This window comes from Carcharodon carcharias, chromosome 15 (genome assembly GCF_017639515.1).
Source record: "Carcharodon carcharias isolate sCarCar2 chromosome 15, sCarCar2.pri, whole genome shotgun sequence".
Taxonomy (NCBI): domain Eukaryota; kingdom Metazoa; phylum Chordata; class Chondrichthyes; order Lamniformes; family Lamnidae; genus Carcharodon; species Carcharodon carcharias.
In genome coordinates, this window is record NC_054481.1 from 56,150,964 (window position 1) to 56,168,717 (window position 17,754).

At 41.5% G+C, this 17,754-nt stretch overlaps 1 protein-coding gene across 2 annotated transcripts in view; it reads right to left on the reverse strand.

Moving 5' to 3' along the window:
- mad1l1 (mitotic arrest deficient 1 like 1) overlaps positions 1 to 17,754 on the reverse strand; it is a 996,118-nt gene that overhangs the window by 606,748 nt on the left and 371,616 nt on the right. For both annotated transcript variants that reach the window (XM_041206006.1, XM_041206007.1), the window contains exon 13: positions 7,296 to 7,352. In XM_041206006.1, the coding sequence (XP_041061940.1) occupies positions 7,296 to 7,352 (57 nt within the window). The remainder of the gene's footprint in view (positions 1 to 7,295; positions 7,353 to 17,754) is intronic.

Consider the following 17,754-nt stretch of genomic DNA (forward strand, 5'->3'; position numbering starts at 1 on the left):
ACATGTTTGAAGATGTTTCCATTAGTAGGAGAGACTAGGACCCAGGTGCACAGCCTCAGAGTAAAGGGAAGACCTTTTAGAACAGGGATGAGGAGAAACTTCTTCAGCTAAAGATTGGTGAATCTATGGAATTGATTGCCACAGAAAGCTGTGGAGGCCAGGTCATTGAGTGTATTTAAGACCGAGATATCTAGGTTCTTGATTGGTTAGGGGATCAAAGGTTACAGGGAGAAGGCAGGAGAATGGGGTTGAGAAACTTATCAGCCATGATTGAATGGCAGAGCTGACTCGATGGGCCAAATGGCCTAATTTCTGCTCCTATGTCTTATGGTCTTACAGCCTTTGGCCAAACATAGACAAAAGAGCTTAACTCCAGTGGTGAAATGAGAGTGACTGCCCTTGACATCAAGGCAGCATTTGACTAAGTGTGATATTAAGAAGCCCTACCAAAACTGAAGTCAATGGGAATCGCAGAGGGAGGGCGGGGGGGGGGGCTGTGTGTGTGTGTGTGTGTGTGTGTGTGTGTGTGTGTGTGCAAAACCTCCACTGATTGATGTTTTCCCTAGCACAATGGAAGATGTGGTTGCTGGTGGTAAACCATCTCAGTCCTGGAAAATGAGTTCTTCAGGGTAATGTCCTAGGCCCAACAATCTTCACTTTCATCAATGATTTTCCTTCACTGTAAGGTCAGAAACTGGCATGTTCGAGGATGACTGCACAATGTTCATCACCATTCACAATTCTTCAGGTTCTGAAGCAGTCCATATGCAGTAAGACCAGACAATATTCAAGCTTGGGCTGACAAGTAGCAAATCACATTCGTGCATGCAAGTGCCAGGCAATGACCATCTCCAACAAGAGAGAATCTAACCATTGCTCCTTGACATTCAACAGCATTACTATTGCGGAATCCCCCACTATCAACATCTTGCGGGTTACCATTGACCAGAAACTGAACTGGACCAACCATATAAGTACTATGGCTACAAGAGCAGGCCAGAGCCTGGGAATTCTGCAGTGTAATTAATCTCCTGACTCCCCAAAGCCTGTCCACCATCTACAAGGCACAAGTCAGGAGTGTGATGGAATACTCTCCACTTGCCTGGATGAGTGCAGCTCAACAACACTCAAGAAGCTGGACAAGGTCAGGACAAAGCAGCCCCCTTGACTGGCATCCCATTCACCACCTTAAACGTTCACTCCCTCCACCATCTACGCACAGTGCTATAAAACACACAGGCTTGTGCTCCAGAACCAACCGTGTCTGTAGCCAAGCTGTTCCAGTACAGCTACAACACTGGCATCTACCCGGCAATGCAGAATATTGCCCAGGTATTACCTGTCCATAAGAGCAGGACAAATCCAAAATGGCCAATTACCACCCCATCAGTCTACTCTCGATCATCAGCAAAGTAATGGAAAGTATCGTCAACAGTGCCATTAAACGGCAGTTCAAGGAAGCAGTACACCACCACCTTCTCAAGGGAAATTAGGGTGGGCAATAAATGCTGGCTTAGCCAGTGATGCACACATCCCATGAAAGAGCAAAAAAAAAGTTGCTACCACTGCCCTCAAACATTTTCACAAAGAATAACTCACTTGTTCAATCAAATTTTGGCAATAACAGTGCAACATTCCCTTTAAAAGAATCACTTAACCCACTATCAGAAAGTGTAAACTACCTTGTTCAGATGACATAATGACTGATGGGAGCAGTAAAATCCCACATACATACAACAGTTTTACAGGACTAATTTGGGTATCCTTACCCTTCAGTTTAACAACTGACAAGAAAACTGAGTTTAATGCTCCCCACACGGCTCATGAGTCAGGGCTGAAACTTCAGGGAATCCTACAGGGAGAGGATTTCCGCCTATATCTCCTTTCTCACTTCCTCCCAGTCACATCCACCCAAGCACCTCCACTCCCCCACACCATCAGCTTCAGCCTCCATCTCAGATGGCGAAATCTTTTGATCATTCTACAAAGCAACCACTTGTCACTTGTAACTTGTAATGACAGTTGACAGTTCCCTTCCTCTCCTCCTTACTTGCATGAAAATGCTAGTGACAAGGGTCAATGGGTCAGGCAGTGTCCTGATAAGCCATAGTGTCTAAATCGATTTAGATTGGTACCGGTTCTGGAGCCAAAAAACTGCTTCAGTCTAGTAAGGGTTACAAGATCTTGCGGAGTCATTAGAAACCTGAGTAGTCTTCCTCGCTCAGTGATAATCATTTGTAACCAATGGCAGAGGATGTTCTGTGGGATGCAGAGGCCCTCTCATACCTTCTCCTTGTTGATACAAGCCAAAACTGATTGTCAAATGTGGTCCAAGTGTTGTAACTTATTACTTATGGTGAAAAGGCTCATTGTAAGCTGAATTTCTGCAAGCTACATTGCATATATACAAGACTCACAAGAAATGAAATTGCAGTAAAGTGAATCTTTCCAAGTTAGAAGAGTGAAAAAGGGATCAAAATAGTTGCATTGCAACAGAAACTGCACTTAAGTTGGCTGTACATTACATTTATTTATCATGCATATTTGTTTTTCAATTATTCTTGTACACTCGTCAGATATTAAACCACACAGTCTTTAAGATGGATCATACGTCCTACACTGTATTACAGGTCGGATGAGACAAAACTTATTTCACTTCATATCTCTGCCAACTGTCTCAGGCAAGCACCTTCCACACTCCATCACTATATCATACCTCTGATACTAAAATCTAACAGTCAAAAGAACAGCACTTCAACATACTGCACTGGTGAGTCCTTGTTAAAAGCAGAAAATATACGGCATCTGAAGGAGAAAGGATAGATTAATATTTTAGGTGAAGATCCTTAATTTAATGAAGGACTGAACTCAAAATGTTAACTCATCTTTTCTCTACCAGGTGCCAATAGGGCTGCTGTGTATCCCCAGAACTTGGTTTTTATTAGATTTGCAGCATTCCCATTTTTTTTGTTGTTGTTAGCCAGCCCCAAGCCTCTTCTTCATGTTTCACACAAGTATTGAATATCATAGCTACAAAATTGAAATTCACGTTCAATTGTGTTAAAATAGAACTTTGGTTTCATCTGCTGAAGCCTAGATGCTCTCAATTCGCAGCTGAGACCAGCTTGATCACATCTCAACCAATCCAACTTAATTTGAAATGCAAACCATTTTATTTGGTTTGTACTGAAACTTAGTGTACTGAAACGTAACTTACTAAATATTCACCTGTTCAGTTATTTCTGACATCTGTTGTGGCCACCTGTTCAACTCATGTCAGACAGTTTAAGTTGTACTTAACTAGTTAGTGCATTTGGCTAAGGCAGTAGTTTTGATCAGTATCTTGCACCCTCCAGAGACCAGCTTTCAAATCTGGCCGAAAATAGAAAGGAAATGGATTTTCTTTCACAGACAAGCTGTTACGAATCACAAGTGAATTAGATTCTGGCTTCTTCAGCCTGGCCTACCATGGGTGGGATCCTTGATTGAAAATTTAATTCCTCTTTGAAATATCCTGCACTCAGAGCACTGTTCATCAGGATGTTTTCTGATGTAATTTCATTAACATGTCAACAAAATCCCGGCAGATTTGTGTTTGAAAGATATAATCTTGCAATTTTTAAACAAAAGTCACAGTAAATGGTACAGTAGAATTGGTTACAAGTAGTTCAGTTACTTTAAATCTCAAGCCCCGAAACCTCTATGGTGGCTCAGCTTACTTGTTGAATGGCTGAACCATATAACAACAGCATCTTTAACAGAGAAAAACATTTTACAGTGCTTCACATAGACATAAAAAATGACCACTCAAAAAAGGATAGTAAGAGGAGTAAACAAAGGTTTAGTCAAGAGGTGGGGAAGGAGAAGATGGAAGTATGGAGGAGGAAAAGCTGAGGAGATTAGTTAAAGGGACTAGGAAGGCATTTTCTGATTGTGGGTACTAGATAGCTAAAGGCATGGTTGTCAATAGAACAGCAAAGAGATGTAGTCACAAACTCGTATTGGGGTTGAATAGTTAGAGATTACAACAGTTCAGTCTCAGGCAGTGACTAGGGAGGGAGTTGGAATTGGTGGCAGATTGCACCAACTCAAAGGCCAGGCATTGGGCAAATAGTCTGACAGTACAAGAGAAACTAGAGGGACCAAGAAAGGTGCTACTGGGTGTCAGCAGCATACACATGGAAGTTGACTGCATATCAGCAGATAATGTCACCAAGTGGCAGCATTTAAATAAGAGCAGGCAGCCAAGGATAAGTCCTTGAGAGACTCAAATGATAATTGAGAAGAGGGAAGAGGGACATTTCTGGAGCTGTTCTTTCTACAATTTGGATAAATAAGAATAGAACCAAGGCACAGGTAGGCCCATTGAACTGGACAACAGGGGAAAACCGTTGGAAGAGGGCAATGTGACGAACTATGTCGGAGAATCATAGAATGGTTACAGCACAGGAGGCGTTTCAGCCATTCATGTTCATCCGGCACTCTGTAACAACTACTCAGCTAATCCCACGATTGAATTTGTCTTCACCTCACTCCCAGACAGTGCATTCCAGATCCTAATCACTCACTGCATTAAAAGATTTTCCTAATGACACCATTGCTTCTCTTGCCATTCACCTTAAATCAATGCCCTCTGGTTCCCAACCCGTCCACGAACAGGAACAATTTCCCCTTATCTACTCTATCTAGGCCCCCATTATTTTTAACATATCTATTAACCATCCTCTCAACTGTCAAGTTTCTTAGAACAACTTCTTAAAACAGAAGTTCCTCATCCCTGGAACCATTCCTGCAAATCTTTTCTGCCCCTTGTCCAATGCCTTCACAAGCTTCCTAAATTGTGGTGTCCAGATTGGACACAATACTCCAGTTGAGGCCAAATCAGTTTCTTTTTTAGTAAAAGGCTCACCATAACTTGCTTGCTTTTGTGCTCTATGCCTCTATCTATAAAACCCAGGATCCTATATGACTTATTCATGGCTTTTTCAACCTGCCTGCCACCTTCAATGATTGTGCATATAAAATCTCAGGTTTCTCTGCTCCTGCGCCCCTTTAGATTTGTATCCTTTGTTTTTTTTATTGACTATCCTTGTCTTCCTATCAAAATCTATTACTTCATACTTCTCTGCATTAAATTTCCTCAGCGATATGTCCCATCTATTCCACCAACTTAACACTATTCTAAAACAAAACAGAATTTCCTGGAAAAACTCAGCAGGTCTGGCAGCATCGGTGGAGAAGAAAAGAGTTGACGTTTCGAGTCCTCATGACCCTTCAACAGAACCGAGTGGTTGTAGGGTCAAGCAAGCAGTGATAGGAGCAGATAATCAAAAGATGTCACAGACAAAAGAACACAGAGGCGTTGATGGTGGTGATATTATCTAAACAAATGTGCTAATTAAGAATGGATGGTAGGGCACTCAAGGTACAGCTCTAGTGGGGGTGGGGTGGAAAGGCTAGCAGGGCATAAAAAATTTATCCATTTATCCAAGATGGCTCCATCCCCACCCCCTTTGTTTCTTCCCCCTTCCTTTTGTTTTTTCCAATAATTCATATAGATTTTTCTTTTCCCACCTATTTCCATTATTTTTAAATCTTTTATGCCCTGCTAGCCTTTCCACCCCACCCCCACTAGAGCTGTACCTTGAGTGCCCTACCATCCATTCTTAATTAGCACATTCGTTTAGATAATATCACTACCTTCAAAACCTCTGTGTTCTTTTGTCTGTGACATCTTTTGATTATCTGCTCCTATCACTGCTTGCTTGTCCCTACAACCACACCCCCCCACCCACCCACCACCTTAAACCAGCTTATATTTCACCCCTTTCCTAAGATTCACTCAGTTCTGTTGAAGGGTTATGTCGACTCGAAACGTCAACTCTTTTCTTCTCCGCCGATGCTGCCAGACCTGCTGAGTTTTTCCAGGTAATTCTGTTTTTGTTTTGGATTTCCAGCATCCGCAGTTTTGTTTTTATATTTTTTTATATTTTTAACACTATTCTAGTCTAACGCAATTCTCCTCACGGTTCACAATATTTCTAAGTTCAGCATTAGCTGCGCATCTTGAAATTGTACCCTGTGCACCCCAGTCCACGTCATTAATATAGCTCAAGAAAAGCAGTGATCTTAATACCGATCCCTGGGGAACCCTATATATACCTTCCTCCAGTCTGGAAAATAACCGTTCACCACTACTCTCTGATTCTTGTCAATCAGCCAACTTTGTATCCATGCTGCTACTGTCCCTTTTATTCAATTTGACAACTTTGTCGACAAGTATTTTATGTGCCAATTTATCAAAGGCCTTTTGGAAGTCACTACACCAGCAAAAACTGCAGGGAGGTCATAGAAATTGAGGGGGGATAATGTGCAACATTCGCTATCACAGGCAATCCAATTTGCGACTTTGTTTCGAACTGTTTTGGTGCTCTGGCAGTGGCAAAAACCCAATTGTAGAGATGCAGACCAGAAGGGTCTAGGCTCAACGTTTGATACCTGCTGAGCTATCAGATGTCTAACCTGGATTGCAGTAAGGACACACTACCATAATCCCAGAATTCCTGAATTAGGGAAGGGAATTTCATCCAGAATTACTGGTCCTGATTGCCACCCAGTCTCTCTCAGGAGTGCACATGTGCACATGGAGGATAAATAGAAGAATACTCCCAACTGTGAGTGCCTTCTGAAATTCACTATTTTGCTCATATATAAATGATAACCAACTAGTAAATATTGGAGATCAGCCAATGCAAAAACTGAAGTTTAGCAAGGAGACAAGGCCTTTAGAAGGGAAAGGGAGATAATTGGTAAGTGGGGGAAAAAAAAACTTTTAAACAACCTGATTTAAAAAAGGTGAATTAGATAATTTGGTGAACGTGATTATGAACCCTTTTGTAACTGTTATTTCTTTTGCAGTAATTGCATTGATTAAAATAATCAAACAGCACAACCCTGATGCTTACCAGTGACTGAAAGGCAAGCCAGATACAGAATTATTTTCATTTATTAAAAGAAAGAATGAGGTCAAACAAGTCAATTTTATAACTCCCCAGGTGAAGAGATGTAGAAATTGTGATTAGAATATGATGTGACTACATCGTTTAAGTATTTTTTTAAAATCTATGTCAATTGCCCTATGTCTCACAAAATGAACAGCATATTACCGGTTCCACTTTTCAAGGCTGATTTATAATTGCCTAGCTCAACCTCACCAGTTCCAATATGCAACAGTGGATGTTTCCCCCTATAGGGGCATGCAGACAGTCATTTAGATTTCAAAGGCTTGTGCTTACCGTCTGCGCCTTTAGCTTGTGGTTGCCAACATCCTCCAAGGCCTGCGACAGCTGATGCTGCAAAGGAAAGAAAAAGAAAACCCATCAGCATCAACAGTCCCATTAAAGTGAGAGAAATCAAGAATCCCAAGTTTAGCCAAGCATTAATTCTAGTTATTCATTCTTAGGATGTGAGCCGTGCTGGCAAAGCCAGCACTTATTGCCCATCCCTAATTGGTCTTAAGAAAATGATAGTGAGCTGCCTTCTCGAACAACAGGAGTCCCTGTGGTGTAGGGTATATCCAGGTGAGGAGTTCCAGGATTTTAGTCCAGCAACAGTGAAGGAACAGTAATACAGATGCAAATCAGGATGGTGTATGACTTGGAGGGGAACTTGCAGGTGTTGGTGCTCCCAAGCACCTGCTGCCCTTGTTCTTCTGGGTGGTAGCGGGCATGGATTTAGAAGGTGCTGTCGAAGGAACAGGGTAGAGAATTAGTCTCAAACTTTGATAACTGTATTATAAACTAAGACAGAGCTTTTGATATAATAAAAAATCATCTGGCCTTGGTGCAGTTTGGATCAGTTTTAAAATTCCTTTATGCCATTGTTCAATCCTCTAGTTACCAGAAATCACCAGTGTGGAACTTGACAAAACAAAACTCCTACAGTGGGTCAGGTTCCGGGCCCCTCATTGCCTGAAAAGAGTCAGCCATGGCTCAGTTGACAGCAGTCTTGCTCCTTAGTCAGACAGTTGTGGGTTCAAATCTCATTCTAAGACTTCATTACACAAATCAAGGTTGACACTCTAATGCAGCACTGAGTACTACACTGATGGAGGTGCTGTCTTTGGGATGAGACATTAAATCAAGGCCCCACCTTCCCTCTCCATTGGCCACAAAAGATCAAAAGGCACTGTTCCAAAGAGCAGGGGAGTTACCCCCAGTGTTCTGGCCAATATTTATCACTCAATCAAACAAATAAAAACAGACCACATCATTGTTTGTGGAAGTTTGCAGTTTCAATATTGGCTGCCATGTTTCTTACGTTACACCTGTAACTACACTTCAAAAGTATTTCACTGACTGTAAAACATTTTTGAGGTGGCCTGTGGTCATGAAAATATGACATATAAATGCAAGTTTTTGTCTCTTCGAGATATCCTGAGGTAGTAAAAGACGCTATTCAAATTCAAGTCACTGAAGCTGTAAATACAGAAAATAATCAGGCCCCAGCCAAGGAGGAGCCAGCTCGCTGGCCTTGTCAATAAGCACTTTTTAAAATATATTCGTTCCTGGGATGTGAGCACTGCTGGTTAGGCCAGCATTTATTGCCCATCTCTAATTGCCCTTGAGAAGGTAGTGATGTGCTGCCTTCTTGGACCACTGCAGGCCATGTGTTGTAGGAACACCCACAGTGCTGTTAGGGAGAGAGTTCCACGATTTGGAACCAGCGACAGTGAAGGAACGACCTAATAGTTCCAAGCCATGAATGTGTGTATCTTTGAAGGCAACTTGCAGGCGGTGGTGTTCCCATGCATCTGCTGCCATTGTCCTTCTTGATGGTGGAGGTCACATGATTGGAAAGTGCTGTCAAAGGAGCCTTGGTGATTTGCTGCAGTGCATCTTATGGATGGTACACACTGCTGCCACTGAGCGTTGGTGGTGGAGGGAGTGAATGGTTAAGGTGGTGCCAATCAAGTGGGCTACATACATACATACGAACATACAAAACAGGGGCAGAAGTAGGCCATTTGGCCCCTCGAGCCTGCTCCACCATTCCATAAGATCAAAGCTGATCTGTTTTGAATTCCACATTCCCATGTACCTCCGATAACCTTTGATTCCCTTGCCTAACAAGAATCGATCTACCTCTGCCTTAAAAATATTCAATAACCCTGCTTCCACTACCTTCAGAGGCAGAGAGTTCCAAAGTCGCACCATCCCTCAGAAAAGATTCTTCTCATCTCTGTCCTAAAAGGGCAACCCCTAATTTTAAAACAGTGCCCCCTAGTTCTGGACTGACTCACAAGAGGAAACATCCTTTCCACATCCACCTTGTCAATACCGTTCAGGATCTTGCATACTGCGATCAAGTCGCCCCTCACTCTTCTAAACTCCAGTGGAAACAAGTACTGTTTGTCAAGTCTTTCCTCATAAGACAACCCACTTATTCCAGGTATTAATCTAGTAAACCCACTCTCCTATCTCCAACGCATTTACATCCTTCCTTAAATAAGCAGATCAAAATGGCACAGAATATTCCGAGATGTGATGTCACAATGCCATTTATAACTAAAGCATAACACCCTTTCTTTTATGTTCAATTATTCTCATAACAAAGGATAGCATGCCGTTAGATTTCTTAATTACTTGCTATACCTCCATACTAACTTTTTGTGACTAATGCACTAGAACATCAATATTCCTCTTCATCTTGGGATTCGACAGCCATACTCCATTTAAGTAACACTCTGCTTTTTTTACTTCCTGCCAAAGTGAACAACGTCACATTTTCCTGCATTATAATCCATCTGCCAGAATTTTTCTCACTCACTCATCCTATCCATATACATCTACAACCTCCTCATGTCCTCTTCACAACATACTTTCCTAACTATCGTTGTGTCATATGCAAATTTAACTACCATGCCTTCACTCTCTTCATCCAAGTCATTGATATAAATTGTAAAAAGTTGAGGCCCAGCACAGGTCCCTGCGGGACTCCACTCATCACATACTGCCAATCAGAAAAGGGCACTTTTATGCATACTCTGTTGCCTGCCAGCCAACCAATCTTCTATCCTTGCTAATACGTTACCCCCAACACCATGAGCTTTTACTTTCTGCAATAACTTTTGATGTGGCAACTTATCAAATGCCTTCTGGAAATTCAAGTACAGTACATCTACAGGCTCCCTTTTATCCACAGTGTATGTTACTCCTTCAAAGAACTCCAATAATTTGGTTAAACACGATTTCCCTTTCATAAAACAATGCTAGCTCTTGTGGACTACCTCAAGTTTCTCTAAATGGCCAGCTATAACCTCCTTAATGGCCAATTCTAACACCTTTCCCATAACAGACGTCAAGCTAACTGGTCTATTGTTTACTGTTTTCTGTCTTTCTCCCTCCTTGAATAGAGGGATTAAATTTGCTATTTTCCCAGTCTGATGGAACCTTTCGAGAATCTAGCAAATTTTGGAAAATTAACACCAATGCATCTACTACCTCAATAGCCACCTCTTTTAAGACCCTAGAATGAAATCCATCAGTGGCAGCTCCAACAGTTTGCTCAGCACCGCTTCCCTTGAGATTGTAATTTCACCAAGTTCCCCTCTACTTTCCACCTCCTGATTTACAGCCATTTCCTTATTATCTACCATTAACTCCCCACTGCTACTCTCTAGAGGATTCACACTCACTTTATTTACTCTTTTCCTTTTTAAATACCTGTAAAAATGATTGAGAGTAGACTGATAGGGCAGTAATAGCCTGTTTTGGGTTTGTCCTGCTTTGTGTGCAGGACATACCTGGGCAATTTTCCACATTGTCAAGTAGATGCCAGTGTTGTAGCTGTACTGGAACAGCTCGGCTGGGGGGCGCAGAAAGCTATAGAGCACAGGCCTTCAGTACTATTACTGGAATATTGTCAGAGCCCAGAGCCTTTGCAGTATCCAGTTCCTTCAGCAATTTCTTGATATCACGTTGAGTGGATCAAATTGACTGAAGACTGTTGTGATGCTGGGGACCTCAGAAGGAGGCTGAGATGGATTATCCACTCGACACTTCTGGATAAAGATAGTTTCAAATGCTTCAGCCTTGTCCCCCATCATTGAGGATGGCGATATTTGTGGAGCTTCTTCCTCCAGTTAGTTGTTTAATTGTTCACCACCATTCACAACTGGGTGCAGCAGGACTGTAGAGCTTAGATGTGATTCGTTGGTTTTGGGATCGCTAAGCTCTTTCTACCGCGTGCTGCTTCCGCGGTTTGCATGCAAGCAGTCCTGTGTTGTAGCTTCATTTTCTAGGCATACCTGATGCTGCGCCTGCACTCTTCATTGAACCAAGGTTGATCCCCCAACTTAATAGTAGAGTGAGAGATATGTTGTGCCATGAGATTACTGATTGTGGTTGTCTACAGTTCTGCTGCTGCTGCTGGCATTCATGACGTCATGGACGCCCAGTTTTGAGCTGCTAGATCAGTTTGAAATCTATCCCATTTAGAATGGTGGTAGTGCCACACAACATGATGGAGGGTATCCTCAATGTGAAGCAGTTCATGTCCAAATGTAGCAAGACTTGGACAATATCAAGGCTTGGGCTGATAAGTGATAACACTCGCGCCACACAAGTGCCAGGCAATGACCATCTCCAACAAGAGAGAATCTAACCATCGCCCCTTGACATTCAATGGCATTACCAACACTAAATCCCCCATTATTAACATCCTGGGAGTTATCATTGACCAGAAACTGAACTGGACTTGACATATAAATACTGTGGCTATAAGAGCAGGTCAGAGGTTAGGAATCCTGCGACAAGTAACTCACCTGACTCCCCAAAACATGTCCACCATCAACGAGGCACAAGTCAGGAGTGTGACGGAATACTCCCACTTGCCTGGATGAGTGCAGCCCCCAGAGCACTCAAGAAGCTTGACACCACCCAGGACAAAGCAGCCCGCTTGACTGACACCACATTCACCTCTACCACCGACGCAAAGAAGCAGCAGTGTGTACCACCTGCAAGATGCATTGCAGGAATTCGCCAAGGCTCCTCTGACAGCGCCTTCCAAACCCACGACCACTACCATCAAGAAGGACAAGGGCAGCAGATAGATGGGAACACCACCACCTGGAAGTTCCCCTCCAAGTCACTCACCAACCTGACTTGGAAATATATTGCCATTCCTTCACTGTCATTGGGTCAAAATTCTAGAACTCCCTTCTTAACAGCACTATGGGTGCACCTACACCATATGGACTGCAGCAGTTTAAGAAGGCAGAACTACCACCTACTCAAGGGCAATAGGGGTGGGCATTAAATGCTGGCCCAGCCAGCAAAGCCCACATCCTATGAATGAACAAAAAAAAAAATGGGGTTTTGTCTCCACAAGGTCTGTGCGGTGGTCACTCTAACCAATACTGTGATGGACAGATGCATCTGCGACAGGTAAGTTGGTAAGAACGAATTGAAGTAGATTTTTGCCTCTTGTTTCCCTCACCACCTGCCGCACACCCAGTCTAGCAGTTATGTACTTTAGGACTCGACCAGCTAGGTCAGTACTGTGCTGCCGAGCCACTCTTGTTGATGGACATTGAAGTCCCCCACCCAGAGTGCATTATTTGCCCTTGCCACCCTCAGTTCTTCCTCTAAATGGTGTTCAACATGGAGGAGTACTGATTCATCAGCTGAGAGGGTCGGTAGGTGGTAAGCAGCAAGAGTTTCCACGCCCATGTTTGACCTGGTGCCACGAGACTTCATGGGGGCCACAATTGATGTTGCAGGCTCCCAGGGCGACTCATTCCGACTCTATATCACTGTGCCGCCACATCTGGTATGTCCCACTGACAGGACATACACAGTTGATATATAAGTGATGGTAGTATCTGGGACATGACTGTAATGTACGATTCAGTGAATATGAATACATCAGGCTGTTGCTTGATGAGTCAGTAGGATAGGTCTCCCAATTTTGGTACTAGCTCCCAGATATTCGTGAGGAGGACTTTGCAGAGTTGACAGGGCTGAGTGTGCCATTATCGTTTCCGGTGCCTAGGTCGATTCTGGGTGGTCTGTCCTGTTTCATTGTTCCTTTCAGGGCTCACAGCGGTTTGAAACAACTGAGTGGCTTGTTAGGCCATTACAGGGGGCTTTTAAGAGTCAACCATATTGCTGTGCGTCTGGAGTCACATGTAGGCCAGGCCAGGTAAAGGCGCCTGATCTCCTTCCCTAAAGGACACCAGTGAACCAGATGGGTTTTTATGGCAATCAACAATCGTTTCATGGTCACCATTAGGCCAGCTTTTAATTCCAGATTCATTTATTGAATTTAAATTTCACCAGGTGCCATGATAGGATTTGAGCCCATGCTCCTTGAGCATTAGCCTGGGATTACGAGTCCAGAGTCATGGCCAGTACACAATGGACCAGATTTAACAATAGAAACAACAGGCGGCTAACAGCAGTTGCAAATAAGACAGCAATTTCCATTGACCACCTATGTGCAGCTAACAAAGAAATCAGGAATTTATAATCTGAGTTGTCTTGCTACTCCAGAAGCTTTGTTGTAATAATATCTTCCAGCACTTGCATGATAAATACAGGCTAATTTAGCCAGAAAAGGTTGGGCTTGTCTATTCCAGTCCAGTTTTTTTAAATATATCAGTGTGATTAGTCTTAATTACAGCAAAATAACCTTTTATAATTGTGGGCTTTTTCCTTCAGGTTGTAATTGTTGTTGAAGAAAAAATACACACTAAACATTTTTGGCTTTTTGTATCTTTTATCTCTCTCAACCCCATCTTTTCTTCCTCTCCTTATTTCACTTTCTGTACCTGGTTTGACATTGAAATTACTTTGCTAACTAACATTTCATGGTTCAGACTCTGAGTCCTCATTTACAATTCTTCAATCTGATTGTTTAAGGAGATAAGAGAGCTGCTTCCCTCTTGTCGTTCCCCTCCCCTTCCACTAGCGCAAAACCTGATGAAAGGTCATCGACCTCAAAGGTTAATGGTTTCCCTCCACAGATGCTGCCTGAGTGAGTATTCCAGCATTTTCTCTTTTATTTCAGATTTCTAATATCTGCAGTATTTTGCTTTTGAACTCAGTTGCTTGCTCTGTTCAGATAGGTCCAGATCTCCAGTACAAAATACTGCACCAAAATGGCTTTTTAATTACAGTAATTTCCAGAGTATAATTCCATCAAAAAATCTGTGGGCAACGTAACTATAATGATCGACAAAATTCATCCCTTTACTTTTTGGAATCCCCTCAGTACTAGTGATCCATTGAAATGCTGATCCCTGCTGTTTTCACCCAACGGCCTATGTCTCCGACTGTGTAAAGTGACTGCACGGAGAACCGATGGATAACGCTAAAATAGTCTGATATTTGATTGCTCATTATTAAGAAACAATCACGTCATTAGCACAGCCCAATGAGGTCAGCCAAAACATGGGGTTACATATTTCTTTTTATGCTTCAAAGAAGAATTCTCCCCAACAGCCAGATCAGTATTTATCTCTGTCAAATATCGCTAGTACAAAACACCTTGTCATTTATCTCACTGCTGTTTGTGGAACCTTGCTGTATGCAAATAGGCTGAAATGTTTCCCTACCTTACAATAGTGACTACACTTCAAAAGCACTCATTGACTCTAAAGCATACTGGGATGCTGAACGGATGTGAAAGGTGCGGTTATGACCATGTAGTTGGTACAGCTGAGTTATTAAAAAAACCCAAGAGGGAAACTTTAAACAACTATCATAACCCAAAATTTTAAATGTTATGTTTGAGATGTAACTCTAAATTCAGGAATCAGGCCACCAGTTCGCAAGGTTTTACATTAGACGAAATGAAACATTTTATTAATTTACACAGGTTAATATATAATATATATTTTATAACACACACACTAATGGCTATAAATTACTACAATCATAACTTTTAACAAATTCCCAAACTAATCCCCATTAAGGCTACAGAAACCCATAGGCTTAACCAGACACCAGGCAAAGCATTTTCACCTTACAAATTCAAAATGAGGTGAGGTTCTTTTCACTCTGGTTCCTGTTGAGGCTTACAGCTACTTTTGATCTCACATTGCCTCTGCCCTGCACACACAAAACCAAAGTTATACCCAACACCGCTCATTGAATGTAAATTCTCAATGTATCACCAACCTCTTTGAACACCACCTTTTAACAATACAATCCCATTCATAGTACCAATTTTATTAGTAATATAAATATATTGCTTGGCATCTGCTAACTAGATGTTAGTTTTCATCCCACTTCTCAAATGCTCTATTCAAGAAACTAGTACACATCAAAGCACCCAGACTAGCTGACTTAATGCAATTAAGACACATCCACAGAACAAACCTCTATTTTAAAAGAAAAATATTTTCCAATAATATTACATACATTAATAGCTTCATGACAGGTGCAAGTTCATTCATTCTTCCTTTTGATTCAAAATCTGCTCCCATCAAGTTTGCTGACAGGCAAATGGTAGCAAACAAGGTTTTACAAGGTATCCCACGATCAGCAATCATTCTTTACAGGTCATTTTTATTTTAAATTAAAGGTTATGCAGTTCTATGAAATATGGCTTCTCCTACATGCAGTCTTTCTTTCCCCTTACAAGGATATATGAGGAGCTTTTATGGGAAATTTCAAGATACCTGGACTTGAAGATTCACAAATCCCCCTTTATGAAGAAACCCTGCCTTGAAGAGGAAAGCAATTCCAATTCACTTCGCAGGTTTATGCCTGATTCCTACATTTTGTTGCACTGAAGTGTTAAGTGCAATTCAAAGCTTCATTTAAATTAAATTTGAGTTCTCAGGTATTCTTACCAAGGGAAGTAATAAATGAGATAATTTAAGGAAAAATTGGAAACCTTGCATTGTGACTGAACCAAAAGAGTTCCAACTCATCTAGTGTAATGAAGATCATGTACAAATGCTTTGGATTAAATCAAGGTTTCCCATGAACAAAGTGGAAAATTTTAATGCTGTACATATCTATTGGCTTTCAAGCTTATGAACTTATCAACATGTTATGTACAATTAATATTTCATTTATTTCCTCCAATTAATACAACCTAAATAAATGGAGTTGTCTGTGACTTTTAAGCAAGAATGCAGCTATAAAGTGATAGCCAATTACAGCTATCTGCTATTTGAAATTAGTGTCACTAAGGCATGGCGAAGAGATTTGGCTAATCGGTTCATTCAGATTTATATTACTCATTTATTTTCATGTCATATTATTATTCATTTCGACAGAGCTTTGGAACTAAAGGTCAATCATATGTGTCATATCTTTCCAGCACTTTGTTATTCCAAGATCAGCCTGATACACAAAAATATTGCTCGCTCTATTTTTTAAGTAAACAAATAACACATCCCAAGTATTTTGGACAGAACGTGCACTTTAATTAGATGAACTATCAAACTGGTGACAATTTACATTGCACATTTTCATTTGGGCAACAGTAACCACGATGTGCAAGGGTGAAAACAAATCTATTTAAAAGTCCCATTGCTACCCATCAGGAAAAGAAGGACAGTATTGCATATACTGCTTAAATAAAATCATCCAACTGGAAAAAAAATCACTCCAGTTGTAAGCCACCAATTTCATAACGATACAGGAACAGGAGCAATCCAATCAGCCTTTCGAGCCTACCCCTCCAATCAATTACATAATGGCTGATCTGTATCTTGACCCCCATCTTCCACCTTGATTCCAGAACCCTCAATATCCTGACGAAACAAAAGCTTATCAATCTTGATTTTGAAATTTTCAATTGACACTACCCCCCACCCCCACCATCCCTCAGCACCAAAGACAGTTAAAACATTTGTCCAAGGAATAAGCAAGTTAACTTGACAACTCCATGTGCTGGTACTGCCTGGTTGTATTCAAATAAATTTTTAAAACAAACACGGCAACAGTATTGTGTGTTGAATTAAGTCAGCATTTGGAGAAATGCCATTGTGCACTGTGCACATAGTCATCTCTCCATTGATGTCATCTTTTGTAAAGAAAGGTTTTAGGGCAGTAGCCATTTTACTCACCACATGGAACATAGTGTCAAAAGTGAATAGCTGGAATTGAGTAGATTTTGATAGCTGCAAGAGAGCTGTCAGAAACAGCAGAGAATAATTAAAACTTCAGTCTGCAATTTCATACAGGACATTGACGGCTGGGTGAGTCAGTATATCTTTGAATATTCCAGTACCTGCTCTAATGAAGTTGAAAGGGGATTTCAGAGAGAATTGGAATTTTTTCCAGTCTCAATGGCAAATTACCACAGAGTAAACAAGAAATCTGAACAGATAAGAATAGCAATTCTGTTATCAGTGCTGGGGAAAGAGTATTACAATCTGTATTATGTTCTAAACCTCACTGCTGAGCAGAAAAAGCAACCTTGTGAAATTTTGGAGGCCTTGAAGACCCACTTTGAAACCTCTACTAATGTCATCTATGAACGCTATGTGTTTAACACCAGAGTTCAGGAAGAGGGGGAGAATATTGATTAGTATGTGACTGTACTGAGACATCTAACTGAATCTTGACAGTTTGGGCAACTGAAGAATGCAGAGATAGGATTGTTTTAGGAACAAGAGATCCTGCCATGAGATATCACCTACTGAGAGAAGAGAAATTTACTCTGAAAAAAGCTATTGACATGGGCAGAAGTGCTGTGGTGGTTAATCATTAGCTGAAGAGTACTGATGGGAGA